We start from the raw sequence: 18,859 nt of genomic DNA, 5'->3' as shown, positions 1-18,859 counted from the left end.
GTGATATTCAGTGCTAAGTGTATATCACTGAATGTAGAGTATGAAGATGAACAAAATAATGAACAACTTTAAATTTAGCAGATTTCAGTGTTGGCTAAATAAATATTTCTTCAAGGAATAAAAAATAAATGTATTTATCAGAAAATATTGAACTTTTGTTTTTTAAAAAAAGGTTTGTTGTTGGAGCATAGTTTTTCAGAACACCAATAGATAAAAAGCTAAAAATCTGGTCCTGACCCAAAAACGTAGGATGTATTAAATATAAAGTGTATTAAATGTGTTAGTTCTGTGGCTAACATAAATATAAAATTAATAATTAAAGAAAACCAGTCATTTAAAAAAAAAAAACAACATTTCCTGTAACTGACTATTTAAAGTTATGTTAATAAGTTAATAAAGTATGCTTATATTTTTAAAAAAAATAAAAAATAAACTGTTATTTAATTTCATATCAGTAAATTAAGAATCTCTGCTTGCAAATTTTTAGTCGGAAGTATTAATTGTGTAGATTTTTATATGGAATATGACTGCACACTTGCAGAAACTTTATACAATCTTGTGTGTATGAAAAACAAATCTAGGTGAAAAAATCTTAAGATGAGTTAGGTTTAACCATCCAATTATATAGATAAACCAATATAAGTTCTTGCTTTTCCTATAAATCGTTAAATTTTAGGAATGACTTGACTTATAACCCAGATGAAACAAGCACTTTAAAATAGGTATTACCAATGCTACTTAATGGGCCTAATTTTAATTTTTGCATTCAGCAATCTTATTGCATTTTGTTGCATTTTCTGTCTTGTCTATCTATCCTTTGATTTAATTAGGAATCTTTATATATTTAGTTGATGGATCAATACTTAACCAATTTATAACCTTCAGTAAGGCAAAAATTAATTATCTCTTGGTGATACTGCTTGCTTGTCATCTGATTAAATAATTTACTAAATTTTACATTAACTACTATTGAATCTCCTTTACATTGTAAAGGAAATTCATTCTGATTTTTTTCATAATTTCAGATTTAGTTATGATTTGATTTTGTTAAGAGTGAAAAAGATTGGGGATTTAATTAGTTTAAAATTTTATTTGTATTATAAAACTACTTTAAAAATTAACTTACAGCACTCAGTGGTTCAGACAGTTCAAATTCTGACTCTATCTTAAACCGTGGAAGCGATAAAGCAACTTCTTGTTGATCTTGATTAAGAAGAATGCTAATTAAAGGATTATGAATAATAGCCCTTGATACTTGATGTAAACCATCTTTTTCTTTTGGTAAAACTATGATGAAATTGTACTTTTCATCCTGTAAACATAATTATTTCTGTAAATTACATTTCATCTTAAAAATACTGTAATTACTTTAATATGCTATAATGAATTTAAAAATCTTAAAAATGCATCTTACATATACAACAATTTTAGATGTTAATAATTTAGATGAGATGTATTTGTTATTAACTTCAGTATGGAAAGGAAATAAAAGTTTCCTTTTCATTCTGTCAGTTGGATGTAGCCTGGTTGTCATCAAAGGTATGACTTAGATTTAGTTCACAGTGTTGAAGAGACTTGCTAATGACTATTTGAATTGTGAAAATTAATAATTTTTATATGTTTATGCAGCTTGAAAACCTTTTAAACAATAAATTACATCATTAGTGCTTATGAAGTAAATTCTTGTGAGATTAAAGAAATTAAAATTTAATCTTAGTTGTTTATTATAAATCGTATCATAAAATTACCTTAAATGGAATTTGAACTACACTAGCCCCTAAGGTGGGTTCGTAACTGTGTTTAAATATTCCCTTTATGTTCATCATGTATGTAAACATTTTTTCGGTTTCACTGACATAAAATTCTTGCACTTTAGTTGCTGTTGGTTGAAAATTGTACAACCATGTTGCTTTAAAAACCATTGCATTCACTAATACCATCTGTGTATCTTGTTGTATTTTATCTGAAAATAATATAATCATTATTGGACAACGTAATATGAATTCTCAGGGGTACCTGTTACCTGTTTATCCTTTCTGTTTTATTTAATTATCTTAAAGTAAAAAGAAATGTTATTTGTTACTAAAGTTCTAAGCAATATTAGATTATCAAATTTCATTTAAATATTCTGTTTTCCATACAAAAACAGTGCGATGAGTTATAATACGTACTTTAACCTTAATTGTACAAAGTTTTACTTTTTTTTTAATAGAAAAAAGGTTTATATAATCAGTAATTTAAGGAAATTGTACCCATGCTTTTCTTGGTTAATAAGTTCTTTTTTTTAAGTAAAAGAACATTTATCTTTAAAACAATCCTTTTCTAATTTGTTTTTGAGTCTCATTTTTAATGCAGAATTTCCAAATTTTAAAGAAATTTAAAGAGATTTTTTTAATTCCAGTTACAATCGCACATCAACAAATTAATTCTTCTAAAATGCACTAATCAAACCTTTCTGTGTAGCTAGTAGCTACAATTACTTTCCTGTTCTTTATCCTTGTGGACTGATCCTTGTGACTGATCTTATGCAGCCTTATGTTGCAAATTTGAATTGCTGAGGGACATGTGGCGCATCCTAGGAAGTGACAAGAATGTACTAGACTGGGCATTGTTACTTAGAAGAATCAATATACTTAATAAGATTTAACCCATTATAAATTTTTATATTATTTTATTATTCACATTATATATATTATTCTAAATGTTGCATTTCTTTTACTATTTCAATTTTATTCCTATTATTATCTTAATTTTCATCATAGTTTTAACCCTATTTTACTAATATTTTAATATCCAAGAAGGAACTTGTTATTGTATGACTCAGGCGATGATAACATGAAAGCATTTTTCCCCCTCCAAAAAAAAAAAAATTAATAAAAAACATCACTGGATATGGCCTTTTTATTATTTCTCAGTGCATTTCAGAACAATCTCCAAGTTGCCATTACTGTGGTAAAATCACTGCTTATCACTGATTTATGTGCATCTCTTTCATTAGTTCTATTTGTAGTTTTTCTAGCAGCAGACACTTTATAATTTTGCTGTTATCATATTTTAAAGACTGTGATCAATGATGTTTGTCATGAATTAATTTAGTCATCATGTCTGTACCCTCATATTTTGGCAGTTATTTTGCAAGGTTCAATTCATGTCATACATTCATCAGATCATCTGTGTTCATAATGCATTTATAACTCTTGCTACAAATTTTTTGAGATTTGACTTCCCAGTGTATAATATTTTTTTAATAATTTGTTTAACTTATTGGGTATTGTAAAATTTACTTATAAATACAAATAATATCTTCAAATTATTGTAACAAATTGAATCTGCTTAATCCAAAAATTTATACATTGCAGTTCAAATTTTCTTAGTTGGAGATTAATATTTAAAAAAAAGAAAATAAAAACATACATTTTCAATATCTTTTTAAATTTTAATTCTTTAGGTTATAAAACATATAAAATAAATACAATAAAAAAGGATAAGCTTACCTATCAATGTTTTTAAAACAAAACCTAGGTTTTGCCACTTGTAAAATTAAATTCACTGTGCTGACCAAACTGGATTGGCCTACCAGTTGCAAGGGTAGTCTAATTTAGTTTGAAAAGTATGTGTGTATTTTTACACTTGAAAAAGTGTACAGTTTTAGGTTTAACATTTTCTAAGTTTAGCCTAATTCTTGTTTTTTTATTATTTAGTTTTATATTATATAATTTCATTTTGGTTTTTTTATATGTTGTTTTTTTGTACTGGTGTTTGATATAGTTGGTAAGCTAAAGAAAAATTAAAATAAAGGGAATGTTGATAATGTATGTCTTGACTTTAATTTTTAGATAAAAATTTATATATATATATTTATATATAATATGTGTGTGTGCATTTATAAAACTAGTTTCAGTTATGAGTTATTACTTATTTACAGCAAAATATAATTATTAACTAATTTTCAGCATTATATATGAGTGTACATGTGTTTGTGTATTTTTGCTCATTTTAGGTTCAATTTTTTATTTTAATATATATGTGAAGTGTCTGACCAAGATGTTTAATAAATGTGTGAAGTGTAATTAAAAACAAAGATTTGTAAATATATGTATTTGTAATTATAGTATATAAAAATTAGATAAATCTAATTAAATGTAATGTACATGTAATTATAATTACAGTACATTTATCTGAAATTACAACATATAAAACTAAATCATAGTCTTTAATTACACTTAATGTATTTTCAACGTTTTGCATAAGGCACTTCATATATTTATTTTAAAAAATAAATATGCTAAATAAAAAAGAATTACTATTTAATAGCAATTACATGTAATTATGCCATCTAGCAAATACAGAAATTGCACAAAGAAAAGTTATATGCATGTAGACTCATAAAGTAAATCAGGTAGTCTCTACCAAGCAGTCTTATGTTCTCTCACCCATTTATTTATAATAAACATAGTTTTCAAAATACTGACCTGTGGCAAAGATTTCTAGGCAGTTGTTCGGTAGCATATATTTTTGGGCTTGTGTCCAACACCATGCACAGTTTTCTCACTTACTTCCTATGCAGCCTACATTTAACTTTGTGTCTAAGATTGTTGTACTTTTATGTCTTATTACTTGCTTGTAGTGACTAGTGGTGTCACTTCTATTTATCAAACGAGAAGTGGTTTTATTAAAGAATTTGAGCAAGTAAATTATTTGTGAGTATATTACTATATTGTGCATTAGTTGTACATGTATTATCTTTCATTAAAAATTATTTTGTATTAAATATTGTGTTTGCAAAATGTATTAGTAGATAGTTCATATGAGATACAAAGTAAAATAAAAATTATTTACTTACCTGGAGTTATAAATGTTGGAACGAAACCTCCAGTTTTTCTGTTAACCCAGTCATTTATTATTTTTGCTGCTGTTGCTGGTGTTTGAAAATTAACTGGTTGTACTGCAGCAAAATATTTGTTTTCAGCCACAGTTTTATATTCAGCTTTTACTTTTGCTTTATCTGATAAGAACATTGCATTTGCAGTTTTCATTGAAAACTTATCAGTCATTGCCTGGAAATTAAAATTTTTCTTTTGTTTATTATTTTTAAAAATCTAGTTATTTCTTATTTAAATTATTAGAATTGTTTTTGACAAAATAAACTATTAAATTATTATTTTAATTAAAATAAAATTCCATTAATATATAATTGTAAATGGTGTAAATTATCAGATCATTTTTTTGTAACTGTTTTTCATTTGTGGAAATTTTTAAGAAAAACACTTATTAGATTAGTTATTGAAAAAAGTAAATATTAAATACTACTTCATATCAAAATTTTCTTACCAAAATTTTATTATTATTTTTTTATTTTCCTTTTTACAGACATTTATGAATGAAAATATTTTATAGAAAATATTCATGGACACTTATGAAGGAAAATTTTAACTATTATTTTATTGCACTTAGTAAAATCCAAAGGCCTTTGATTAATTACTGATGAATTTTGAAAATTTATCCCTTTTTTTATTTAACAACTATAGATATTTTAGTAGAACTTTTTTTTTTGTTTTATTATAATGTTAATAATATGAAATCCTTTTTAAAAGATTTCTTATATATCTTAACAAATTAGAAATGTCAGATTAATTGTAGCATAAGCTAGAATTCTACTACAATTACCGATGCTAGATGATAGCATCACCAGAGAAAATAATTCGTTATAAATTTTGATTAATATGTATGCATTAAGTTGGCTCAGCAATCCATTTCTAGTTCATAAAAGTGCCTAATTTCATCATATGCAATAAGAGGCAAATCATTAGATTGTGAAAAACTTCTTATTTTAAGTTAACTGTAAAAACCATGTTTCTATAGACATCAGAGTCACACTTGTTCATTCGTTAACAATATGATGTGTTAACGAATGACTTAAGTAATATCTTTTTACGGGTTTTTAAAAATATTTTCAATAAAAGTCTTTTCCTAAACTTAAATTGGGATTTTTTTTCAATCTATAAATAAAAGAAATCATTGAATTATTTTATTTTTTTATTTATTTTATTTGTTTGGTACGAGGCTTAATCGTAAAGTTTGATCTAAAATACTTTTGACCTTTTGTTATCTGCTATGAAATTTTAGTTTGTTATATTATTTATATTTATTTACTAATTGGGTAACAAAAGTTGATTGATAAGATAGTTATTAAAATTGTCTTCTTCATTAAAACTGACATCAGAAATGTGGTAAATATTATATAATAATGTGGTATTATAAAATATGGTAAATATATTTATAATTAATTACATATATTAATAAGAGTTCAGTCAATGGCAATCAAAAAATGTCGATTCATTTGTTAGTCAAACATGTACGTAATATTCTGTGTTAAGACTTTCTTTTATTTTTTAGTACATTAAGTGTGTTGTTAAATTATACAATACATTGTTGTAATTCTTTTTTACTGGGATTGAATTTTGCCTTTTGATATTAGTATTATAATTTGATGAACATATGATAATAAATCCACTATCCTTTTAAATAAAGAGAGCATGAAATTCCTTGTAGATGAGTGTTATCATTATTTTTTACTGAGTGGTGTAATTAAATAACTTTTACATGTAATTTTTTTACCAGTTTTATTTTTTATTAACTGAGCATTGTAAGAATTGTGTCACTATTACAAATTATTAATTGTCATGAAATGCTCAACTTCTTGTTTAGCTTGTATATTCTAACAGAAAATTGCAAAAGTGAAGAGGAAATAAAAATCTCAGTCGTAATAGTTATGGGAAAATTTAGTAAAAAGAAATAATTTTGTAACAAAATGAAGTTAGACTCAAAGAAGTGTTAGTTTATAGCGTAATTTCATATGAATAGATTAACTGGAACATTAAACAAAAAAGAAAGACTGGAGGGTTTTAAATGGAGGAGATATGAGAAAATTAAGTAGACAGACAGGGGAAAAATGAAGTAGTTTGAGGAGAGTGAACGAGAATTGTACATCAAGCTCATTAAAAGTCTGGTGATATTTAGACCTACCAGGAACATCATCTCTCTCTGTTAACTATAGGAATCATATAGTTAACAGCATCACTATCAGAGAAAGTAACTGTGACCTGTGCCTCTTGTACCTCAGGGGCTTTACTTACATCACAGTTCTAAGAAATTAAGACAGATATTAAAAAGCATAGATATTTACAATATCTGTGGTATACAACATAGAGTATTACCATGTATGTAGAAAGTTAGTCAGAAATAATATAATTTTTATAATAATTTAATTAATTTTTTTTTTACCCATTTGCAAAAATAGATATTGTTAAAAAGAAGCCATCACTCAAGCATCATTTAAAATGATTAAGTCATTCAAGTATGAAGCCTTAACTTGAAAATATTCATTTTTTTTGCCCTGGATACCCAGATGAGTACCCTAAGTGGGAGTGTGTTTTTTTAATCAGAAATTGCATCTTTGTTCCCTGGTTTTGAACACAGACTAATTTCATTACAGTTCTCTTGAAGTAATTTGTTATTCCTTAAGGAAGGTTTTTTAAATATCTGGAATTGTGTACTTAATTTTGTTAATTTTTCTCCCAATTAAATTATGGTGTTCCTCTCATGTGACCAACCATATCACTACACTAGTTGCTGGCAAGTATTCTTCTTCGACATGTGAATGAAATCATAGTAGCATGATTTGAATTTTGATAAGAGCCACCTGTCAAATGGTGATCTGCATTCTTACATGTATTATATTAAACATACGTATGAACATATGTCATCATGGATTTTAACGTTTTTAGTTTTTCTTGTATGTATAGTATACTACATAGGTATGAATATTATACATTTTATTAATACTGTAGTATTTTTAAAGTGTAATTTTGTTTTTTAATCTGATTTTTAATTAATAAGATTTTTCTTACCTTTAATGCTAGCTGTATGGTATGTAGTCTTTCACGTGCTACTGTTGCATTTTTAGTTAAATGCATTACCATTTCTAATTCTGACGCTGTTTTACCTTCAGCAGCTTCCCATAATAATCCAAGTACTGATTTGATGCTTGCAGGAGATAAAAAAATATTTTTTTGTGAATTTGTACTTCCTAAGTTCTGTAAAAAAATGATAAATGAAATTTAATTTTTGTTACAAAGTTTAGTTCATCTTCATGTAAACATTTTATAAAATATTTTTTCCATGACAAGCATATATACCGCATTGATTCATTGTGTACGCGTGTGCACTTAATGGCTGCATTTCAATTCCTGGAAGCTGGCATGTAATTTATAGAATCTTGACCTTTAATTAAACTTTCATGAGTAGAGTCAAGAACAGATCATAAAGACCTGCATATATGTATTTTTTTAACCCTATTATTTTCGGTCTTAATCAGTAATAAATAATAAATGTTAATTTAATATGTACATTTTTTTTAATTCTTTGCTGTCCAAATTTTAATTCTTTGCTGTAATAATTTTTTTTAATTTGTTCTTTAATATTCTCTCAAATAATGAATTGTATTGTTTGATTATCCAGTTAAATTTTTTGTATAAATCATGGAACAATAAGATGTTTCTATAAGTCATGCGGCTTCCTTTTTGTATGAAATAATACCAGATTGTTGCTATAGTTGAGAAACTAAAGTAATTTAGGTTTACTACAATTATTGTTAATTAACTGTGATCTTAAAAAAAAATATATTTATTAATTAAAGTTGTAATTAAAATGCCAAATAATCTAATGCCAGATCCAATTGTTTATGTTATTGAATAAATTATCTATTTCCTATCTGAATTCTGTTTTAATCTTTAATGCTTCTGAAGTTTTATTTAATCTCCTTGCAACAAAGTATTGTAACACGATCTAAAACTTAGAACTAAAATTAGTCTATATTCAATATCTGTGTTCTATAAAAAATGAAAGATTGCTCATTATAACAATTTACCTTTTCTTAAATGGATTTTAGTTTTAAATTGTAATAATTGGGTACAGCTTCAATGCAGAAAACCTCTCATAAATGTAATTATTAGCAGGACACCTACTAAATAAAGGAAATTTCTGGTTAGAGAAAAAGATGGTTTTCATGTTACAGTAGTGTACGAATTTCTTAACAGTAAAGTAAGTTACACTAATAATGTGTAGTATATAGCTAGATTATTACTTCCACTCAAGCGTTATGATATTATAATAAGAATCATTACTGACCTACAACTAATACAGAATTTTGTAACTATCACATTGGTTACTTTTTCTTCTGTACAATATGTTCTGAAAAAGGTCACAACCTTTTCTTATTGAGGAGAAGCTAAATAATACAACTTCATATAGTATTTCATAGCTGCAATTCACTGCTGTAGCATTGTGGTTTTGACCCCTTTTGAGTTCATTAGAGAATTTTATTAATTTTTCTTTTCCCTATATCCAGCCACTAACAATTGATGCTACAACATATAAATCACTGCAACAATATGTAATTTACCTCTTTCAATTTTTTTAATGGCTTCAGCCTTTGTTTCATTTATAATCATTGTCTTGTTTTTCTTTTTGTTGACTTTCAGTTAATTTAACGTGTGTAAAGATAAATTTTTAAAAGTAGTGAAGGTAGAATGCATATTTCTAAAAATAATTTACTGTAATCACAGAAATTTTAAACTGAATGAGCCTTCACCTTTCAACAAAGTATACTTCATTATAAATAAACATAAACAATAAAAAGTTTTACTGGGATTTTGGGTTTCAATTGTCCATTTGTATACTAGTAGTGCAATATACTATAACAAAATAACTTTATAGTTATATCATAAAAAAGTTATCTGCGAAGGAAATTCACGTCAATCCAGAACTTTTGTTAGATTAGAGTGTAAATGGAGATTCTGCGCATTCTGTTCATTGTACACATAAGGTACAAGTGTTAGCTATATCTGCACGGCATGCTGGCGTGAGGCAATATTAAACAACAGCCAGTCGTATAGAACAAGGCATCCAATGTAGTGAACGGATATATGGAACAGAAAGTTGTAATGAAATTTCTTTTCAATGAAGGCGTAAAACCCGATGAGATTTATTCATGTCAACTTGCACAGTACAGTGATGAGACCATTGAATGGTGCAAACATGTTAAAGAAGGCTGCACATCAATGAGTGAGAATCCCATTCGAGGTGGTTTAGAGCTACAAAAGTTATGGCCTCAGTTTTTTGGGATAAAAATGGCATCATTCACATCGATCTTCTACCCCCATGGAGTCAATATTAACAGTGAGTACTATTGCAAAGTTCCTCAAGATGTGCTCAGTGCTCTCAAGACAAAATAGCCTAGTGCAATCACTAAAGGCAATCTGTTTCTACAGGACAATGCACAACTGCATACCTCCCACTGCATGATATGCACACTACAAGATCTTGGCTGGGGGTTATTACCACCCTCCCTGTACATCTGGACCTTGCTTCCAGCGATTTTCACCTGTTCAGGCCCCTGAAATTGTTCCTGGGAGGCCAGCATTTCAACAGCAAAGATGACGTTAGCAGTCAGTCTTATCTTGGTTTCGACGTAACAACAAATCTTTCTACACTGTGGGTATCCAGGCACTAGTGAAATGCTGGGATGAATGTATAAATGTAGCAGGGAATTACATCAAGAAAGTATTTTTTATTATCGTAAGTGTATTCTACATTTATTAAGAATTAATAATCCCAAATTGACCTGTAAATCCCTTGTATCTGCATTCACACAATGCAGGATATTATTGTGAGCACATTATTTAATAGAGTATTCTTTGAACTCATGAAACTATGAAGTCCAGTATTTCAATTATTCATTTGTTTATGGAACAAAGTGAATTATAATAATTTGTTGTACAAATTTCCATTCCAGCAAATCATAAAGGAAATGAAATAAAAAATGAAAAATAAATAATGAAATTAAAAAAATACAAAATAAAATTAATTTTTTTTCTTTTTTCAAATTTTTGATCTTTTCATTTATGAAAAAATTTAGATATAAAAAGTGTGAAGTTGGGAAGTTTTATGGTGCAAGTATTACATTTCAGTGTTATTACTATGCCTTGAAATTATTCTTTAGTGTTAACTATTGTAACTTAACTTTGAAAATGTACAAAAAAAGTCAAATTATGAAACTGCTGTCTACTTACAGTGGATATTAGGTGCTGCTACAAGTGACAGTTATTAGGATCCATTAATAGAGAAATGTTTTATAATATATCATGAAAAATCATCTACTGACTTTCAGTAATGATCACATCAATAACTATCCTTTTATTTTTGGTAACAGGCACAGTAGATTGCACTTTCCTAAGGTTGATAAATTTCAAATTAATAAGATTTATTGGGAAAAGCAAAGAATTCCTAACATATGCATTGATAAAGCTTACATACTGTACAGAAGTTCTGTTTTCAGTTTGATTATGAAAAAAAAATTCCCTTTGTTTTCTTATTAAGGAACTTTTCCAGTTAATATTTTTAATACAGCAGCTAGTATAGTAAAACGAGTTACTTTACTTTAAAAATAATGTTTTTTTGAAAATAATTTTATAAAAAATTTCCATTAAAGTAATAACTGTGTAAAATATATGAAAACATTAGTATGCATGACTTAGTAGACATATTAATACTTTTTCAGAGTCATTCAAATAGTTTATTGACATCAAGGTTTAAAATTTTAGCATTTTTTGAAAATAAGAATACAGGTTATTCCTGGTATTTAAAGTTATTAGTTTTTCACTATTAATTGGTGCTTCAGTACCACAATTGTTAATGAAGATTCATTTGTTTGATTTCTTTCTGTCATATAATTGTATGTGTGCTTTAATAACAATTTTTAAGTAGAAAAATGTAATTAATCAGAGGAGACTTTGAAATAATTTGTGTTAAAATCTTACTGAATTTCCTTCCGTATTCCAAAACTGAAATAACAAAATGATGAAATTAGTAAATATAGAAATAATAAGTCTAAAATTTGAACACATGCTTAAATAAAGTTGGGTCTGGTTTAATTTGCAACAGATTTTCATTTAATTAAATTTTTATTTTAATTGTTTGGTGTTGAAATTTATTAATGTACTTACTAATAGTAATTCAGTATCAAAGTATGTTTGTAATTCCTTTTCTGCAAGCTGTGAAGAATTAAGCACTTCATCATTTTCATTGGTCTTTTCAGTAATTAGTGCTGTAGATCCTGCAACAATTGGAATTAGTTAACATTATTATTATAATTATTATTGTTGTAATTCAAAATTTTTCCAACTAACTTATAACATTCATTTTATTATAACTTTTAGCTTATTCTATCAATACTGGATGTTCTGGAAGGTACCTTATAATTTTTATAGAACTATTATTATTCCTCTGATTAAAATAAGAGAAAAAGTTTGTATAAACACAGGTCTAGAAACTGTTTCTCTTTTAATTACAACTATTGAAAAATTACACTTCAGTTACTTAATGATAAATGAGACCACACTAAAATTCTTGAGACAGAACTGGTATTTTGTATGTTTTTGATCTGATAATTTTGAAAAACAATGAATCCCAGAACTGCATTTCTAGTAGCCCTACCGTAGAAAGTTGTTAAACTTAAAATAATTGAGTCGAAAAACACCTTTTTTTTTAGGTTTGGAGGAAATTAATTCTGTTTAATTTTAATAATAAGATCTTCAAAAAAAATTGGTTCAGAATTTGATTCAAAGAAAATTTATGTAACTATAGTCATCTGAAAAAAATAAAAATTGAAGAGATTTTGCTTTTATTTATAACAAAAATTGTAGTAGCAATATTAACTACACAGAATAAATAAAAAATGACAATAAATAAAATAAAATATCAGTTTAGTATCAATCGTTATTTTTTATAATTTTTTTTAAGATTAACTCAGTGCATAACACTAAAGTTTGTGCATCGGTATTTGTAGGAAATAAAAACTGATTTCAAGATCTGAACTCGTACGTGAATCCAAATAAAGTCGCATTAAAAAAAAAAACCATAAGAAATCATCATATTAAAAATTGAATTTAAAAATGAAATTATTTTTATTTCATAAGTTGGCAGTATTTATTGGATAATTTTATAAGCTTAAGGAATTGAATTAAATACGTTACATGCTTCTCATTATCTAAAAATATATTTTCATTTATGTAATGAATAGTATGCTGAGTTATATTAAATAATATAATAGTTGTATAAAAAAACCCTTAGTTTAATTTAAAATATTTCTGTTCACTAGTCATAAGTAAAGAATAGAACCTAATCACAAATTTTCTGAAGATATTAACTTATAGGAAATTTTTTATTTATTTATTTTTTCTGTAATGAAATATTTATTGAAAAGTAGTAAGAGAAATTAATACTTATTTTGTAAAAGTAGTTTTGTATAGTCAATAAAGTCAGAATACCAGTAAAAGCTAAATTTAAAATATTGTGTTTTTTTCCATTTATTGGTGAGCAGGAGTGTTATCAGTCTTTTATTTTTGATTTACAATTAGTAGATTAAAGTTTATTTTTTTATTTCATAACTACTAATATAAAAAGCTTTATGAATATTATTTTTTCAAACATTAGTGAATGCAACTTCCTGAGATATTCCAGGTGTTGTGGAGTCATCTGGTTTTGAGCTATTATTTATTGCTATAATACAATTTGTCTCTGTTAATTTTTGCCACTTCCCTAGTTTAATAATTCCCCCCGCCCAAAAAAAATCATATATACGAGGTGCGACAATAAAATAATGAGACTGATTTTTCTTTGCAAGATGTGGCAACCCTGCAGCTTGCGTAGGCACACCATCTTTGACCTTGGTATATAAGCTTCTTCTAGTCCAAGCGGCACATTGATGCAACTGCTCAGTTGTGAGTTGTACTGTAATAAGTGAACACGTGTTTGTGTCTCTCGTCACAGAAATGAAACCGCAAAATATTGCGCAATGGTATGCCATTTCTTTTTGCGTTAAATTGGGTGAAAACACGACGACAACTTATGGTAAGCTTCAGAAGGCCTTTGGAGAGGAGGTTATGTCAAGAGCTCAAGTTTTTCGGTGGCATAAAATTTTTAGTGAAGGCAGAACGAATGTTGAAGATGAAGACCGCAGTGGACGACCATCAACCTCACGGACAGATGTCAACTTGACCAGGGTGCGTGAAATCGTATGATCTGATCGAAGATTATCCGTGAAAATGATTGCAGAAGAACTCAACATCAATCGAGAAATGGTTTGTCTAATATTAACTGAAAGATTTGTGCAAAAATGGTCCCCAAAAATCTCACACAACAACAGCGAGAAACACGGAAAAATGTCAAAGTCTAAAGTGAAATGCATGCTTGTGTGCTTCTTCGATTCCAAGGGAATTGTTCATAAAGAGTGGGTGCCTCTTGGACAAATAGTTAACCAATATTTCTACAAAGAAATTTTAGAAAGACTTCATAAACGAATTCTTCGTGTCCGTGCCAACATTGCTGATAATTGGATTCTGCATCACGATAATGTGCCATCCCATACTGCTCTGTCAGTACAGCAATTTTTAACCTCAAAACAAATTTCAGTACTACCACAGCCACCTTATTCACCAGATATCGCTCCGTGCGACTTTTTTCTATTTCCAAGAGTCAAAATGGCGATCAAGGGACACCATTTTCAAACAACACAAGATGTCCAAAAAGCTGTGATGAGGGTCTTGGAGGATATTACAGAAGATGAGTTCCAGAAATGTTACCATCAATGGCAGAAGCACTGGAATAAGTGTGTGCAATCAGAGGGGAACTACTTTGAAGGAGACAACACTAAACATGACTAAAACGGTAAGCAACATTTCTTTTCACATGTCTCATTACTTTATTGTCGCACCTCGTATATATATATTTATAAATATACTACTTTTTCTTGTCAAAACCAAAACCAAAAATGCAGAATGAACATCCACTTGACAGTAGATAATCATTAATTCTAGATAGCTTTTCAGTCATTTTTTTATTTATAAATATAATAAAATGTATTACTAATTATATCTCGTAATTGATATGAATTAATTTTTATTATATTTTCTTTAAAAAAAACAGAAATATTATTAACTAGATTTAAAAAAAAATTAAATAGACAAATAATTGTTCCAGGTTAAGATAATTAAATTTTTAGTTATAAATATTATTACGTATTTAGAAAGAAAGGAAAGATAATAATTGTTAAAAAGGTACATGCTTTGTTACTACTTGCGTTTTTTTTTTTTTATCAATAATCTGTAACTGTTTAATGTAAATTATAGTGAGTAATTATATGCAGAAAGTTTTTTGTCCCAATGCTATAAAGTATGTAGTATTACATTTAATATTTTATTTGCTAAATAATTACAAACTTATAGCCAAAACATATTTTGTGTGTATCAAAATATGTATGCAGGTATATCTGTGATTTTTTTCATCTCATTGTTTAAAAGTTGATATTTCCTGTAATTAACCTATAATTCTAGTAGTCTGCAATTTAAATAACTCTCTGATTCAAGTATCAGTATATTAAATAATTTATTCTGTATTTAATTAGAGAAGTTTTATGTCTAATATATTATAATTATTTTAGTTGACCTGCAATTGTGATAAGTATAATCCAATTCATGGTTGCAGAAGTTGTGTTATTCCACTGTTCACTACATACTGACTGTTTGTTGGTTAGATCGGTCTTTATATTATGACCTCGATTATAATACTTTTGTCTTTATTTATCATCATTTCCTCTTTGTTAAATTTGCTTATTCATTCCTTCTGCATAACTTTTATTTTTATGTATGCTATCTTTTTAATTTTCAAATACAGTTATTAAATTGATTATATGTTATTAAACTTTTTATTTCATTTTTAATCCACCATTCATATCTAATTAGATTTACATTTTATTTATAAGTAGCAAGCACATTATTTTATTTCATTTTTAATCCACCATTCATATCTAATTAAAAAAATATATATATTACAGTCATTAAAGCTTTTTTAATGAACATAACATTTAATTTTTTTGTTTTAATTGGATTTGATCTTTGTTAATATTACGTGATTTTTTTTTACTTTATCAATTAAAAGAAATTTTGACCTTGGATATTTAAACCAGTTTTGACTGTGTTCTCTGTTCCCCTCTCAATGTGCATGTGTATATTCTTCACACACATGCACACACACACACACACACACACACACACATCTATGTATTTATGAGTGGTTTTTCCCTTTAGATTTCGAATTATAATTTAAAGAATGTGATATTTTACTATAACAGTCTGAAAGAAGTACATCACATTAAGTTGGAGATGGAAATGAAATTAAAATGTTTATATATATATATATATATATATATATATAACAATTTTTCTTGAAATGACGTTTGCCAAAAACTAAATTTAGATAGAGCTTTTAGTCTAACAACAGTTCTTGGACAAGACAGTAATTCACATTGATTATAAATACCTAGATCATCTTTTAAAATATTAGGATTTAGAATAATGATAAAATCTAAACAGTCAAAGTTTGTTTAATGAGCTGGTTCTCATTAATCATCAAAGTAAAAAACTTGTAAATTTTTGGGTATTACTTAAAGTTAACTTTTTTAGTTATCGTATTAACAGTCTGTAAGGAAAAAATACTACTTCACCCACTCAAGTAATATTGCAAGTAATATTTAAAATGTAAGTTGCAAGTAATATTTAAAATACTTAGAATTATTTTTTTTTAGAACAAACAATAAAGATTATTACTGTCACAGAAATCAAATTTTAATTTGTATATGATGCAACCACTCTAACCATGGTAGTAATGAAAATGTAATCCATAAATTAAACCAAAAAATAAAATGAACATTTTGAGAGAAAAAAATTTTAATTATTATTGATATATCGGTTATTTTTTAAATTCTTTTTCTGATTTAAACGTGGTAATGAATGTTTTTTTGCTGTTGGACATTTTATGTGTGATCTTCTACATTTCTGTATTGTATCTTGTACAACTTTTATTTGCTTTTGATTTTATCATCTTTTTGATTAATCACTCATGTTGTGTTCAGTCTAAATGTCCTGCTTGATTCTAGATAATTGATATACTATTCCAACTCCTGTACTGTCAGACCTTGTCCTTGCTGTATCGCAGCTATTTTTCTTTTTTCTTAGTCGTATTGTTAAATAAATCTCTTTCAGTCCTTCTTTGTGTTTCTATTATTACATTTATTATTATTATCCCAAAAAATGAAGTTGAGCAAAATCATTTTATTTTTTATTGTATTCCATTTGTTTTTTTTTACTTTTTTTATTGTATTCATCATAAACTCATAAAATATCAAAATGAAGATAAGAATTTCTTGATTTTGTTTCAAATTAAGCAACATCCTGCATTTCTTAACATTATATTGGAATAAAAATTATTTCCTGATTAAAAAAATAATCATAATGATAATTTTAATTAATGAATAATATTCCTCATTATAAGAATTACCTTCATTTCATTTACACTCACCTATAACCATGTATGACACAGCCTGGTGATGTGGTATTCTTAACATCCTCAAGGAATGGGGAATCAATGGCAATATGCTTTCTTTTATCTGGGGATTCTTAAATCACCAAACATTTCGTGTTCATGTAGACAATTCACTCTCAGATTGTGTCGTCTTGGAAAATAGATTACTTCAAGGTAGTGTATTAAGTGCCACTTTATTTTCTGTGGCTATAATTAGTATTACCGATTATGTACAGGCTCCTGTCTCATGTTCTCTATTTGTTGACAATTTTGTTATTTACATTGCGAGCCGTTCAACAACGGCATAGCGACTACTACAGAACACTAAATGGGGAATCAAGGGCAATATGCTTGCTTTTATCTGGGGATTCTTAAATCACCAAACGTTACGTGTTCGTGTAGACAATTCACTCTCGGATAGTGTTATCTTGGAGAATAGATTACTTCAAGGTAGTGTATTAAGTGCCACTTTATTTTCTGAGGCTATAAATAGTAGTACCGATTATGTACAGGCTCCTGTCTCATGTTCTCTATTTGTTGACGATTTTGTTATTTACATTGCGAGCCGTTCAACAACGGCAGAGCGACTACTACAGAACACTATATTTCGTCTTGAGGCTTGGTACAGGACAACTGGTTTCACATTTTCATCTGACAAAATAGTATGTGTAGTCTTTTCTCGGCTACGAAACCCTTTTATTCTGCAAGTTTTTCTGAACAGAGAGCTTATTGCTATCTCTCCTTACGTCAAGTTTCTAGGTTTGATTTTTGATAGCCGTCTTACTTGGGTCAAACATATAAAGAAATTAAGGACAAAATGTTCCAAACTTTTAGATATGATGCAGGTCCTTAGTAAAACACCAATTGGGGAGCCGATCGATCATGTATGTTACATTTTTACTATTCCCTTGTTCGTTCCTGTTTAGATTATGGTTGTGTCGCCTACTCTTCAGCTCATCAAACCGTGCTTAAAGTGCTGGATGGTGTATATCACGCTTTTCTTCGGCTTGCCACAGGTGCTTTTAGATCAAGCCCTGTCGCAAGCTTACTTATAGACTGTGGTGAACCATCTTTTTGGGATAGATGAGACCAGCTTTTGTTATCTTACTTTGCTCGTCTCAAAGGACAGCCAAATCACTTGGCTTTTGACTCAATTCTTAGAAATCCTAATTTAGGAAAGTTTGAGGACCGTCCACGTTGTACTGCACCCGTAGGTGTCCGTACCCGACGTCTGCTGCAGTATATAAATGTTGACACTCCACCATTCTTTCCATCATATCTGTGCTCATATCCTCTGCAGAGAATAAACCTTGTAAATTTTACTTTTGACCTTATGACATACAATAAACAATCAATACTACCTACTGTCTTCCGGCAAATG

General features: G+C 27.8%; 2 protein-coding genes across 2 annotated transcripts in view; one reads left to right on the top strand and one right to left on the bottom strand.

Moving 5' to 3' along the window:
• The window catches only part of LOC142327295 (constitutive coactivator of peroxisome proliferator-activated receptor gamma-like), a 106,613-nt gene that overhangs the window by 26,151 nt on the left and 61,603 nt on the right, over nt 1-18,859 (top strand). The window lies entirely within an intron of this gene.
• Nucleotides 1-18,859, bottom strand: part of LOC142327294 (uncharacterized) — a 70,760-nt gene that overhangs the window by 6,301 nt on the left and 45,600 nt on the right. The window contains exons 9-13 of the mRNA XM_075370198.1: nt 12,066-12,175; nt 7,911-8,096; nt 4,844-5,057; nt 1,749-1,963; nt 1,127-1,312 (exon numbers count right to left, since the gene is read on the bottom strand). Of these exons, the coding sequence (XP_075226313.1) occupies nt 1,127-1,312; nt 1,749-1,963; nt 4,844-5,057; nt 7,911-8,096; nt 12,066-12,175 (911 nt within the window). The remainder of the gene's footprint in view (nt 1-1,126; nt 1,313-1,748; nt 1,964-4,843; nt 5,058-7,910; nt 8,097-12,065; nt 12,176-18,859) is intronic.

Source organism: Lycorma delicatula, chromosome 7 (assembly GCF_047948215.1).
Source record: "Lycorma delicatula isolate Av1 chromosome 7, ASM4794821v1, whole genome shotgun sequence".
In the NCBI taxonomy this organism is placed as follows: Eukaryota; Metazoa; Arthropoda; class Insecta; order Hemiptera; family Fulgoridae; genus Lycorma; species Lycorma delicatula.
This window is presented reverse-complemented; position numbering and strand designations above follow the sequence as displayed.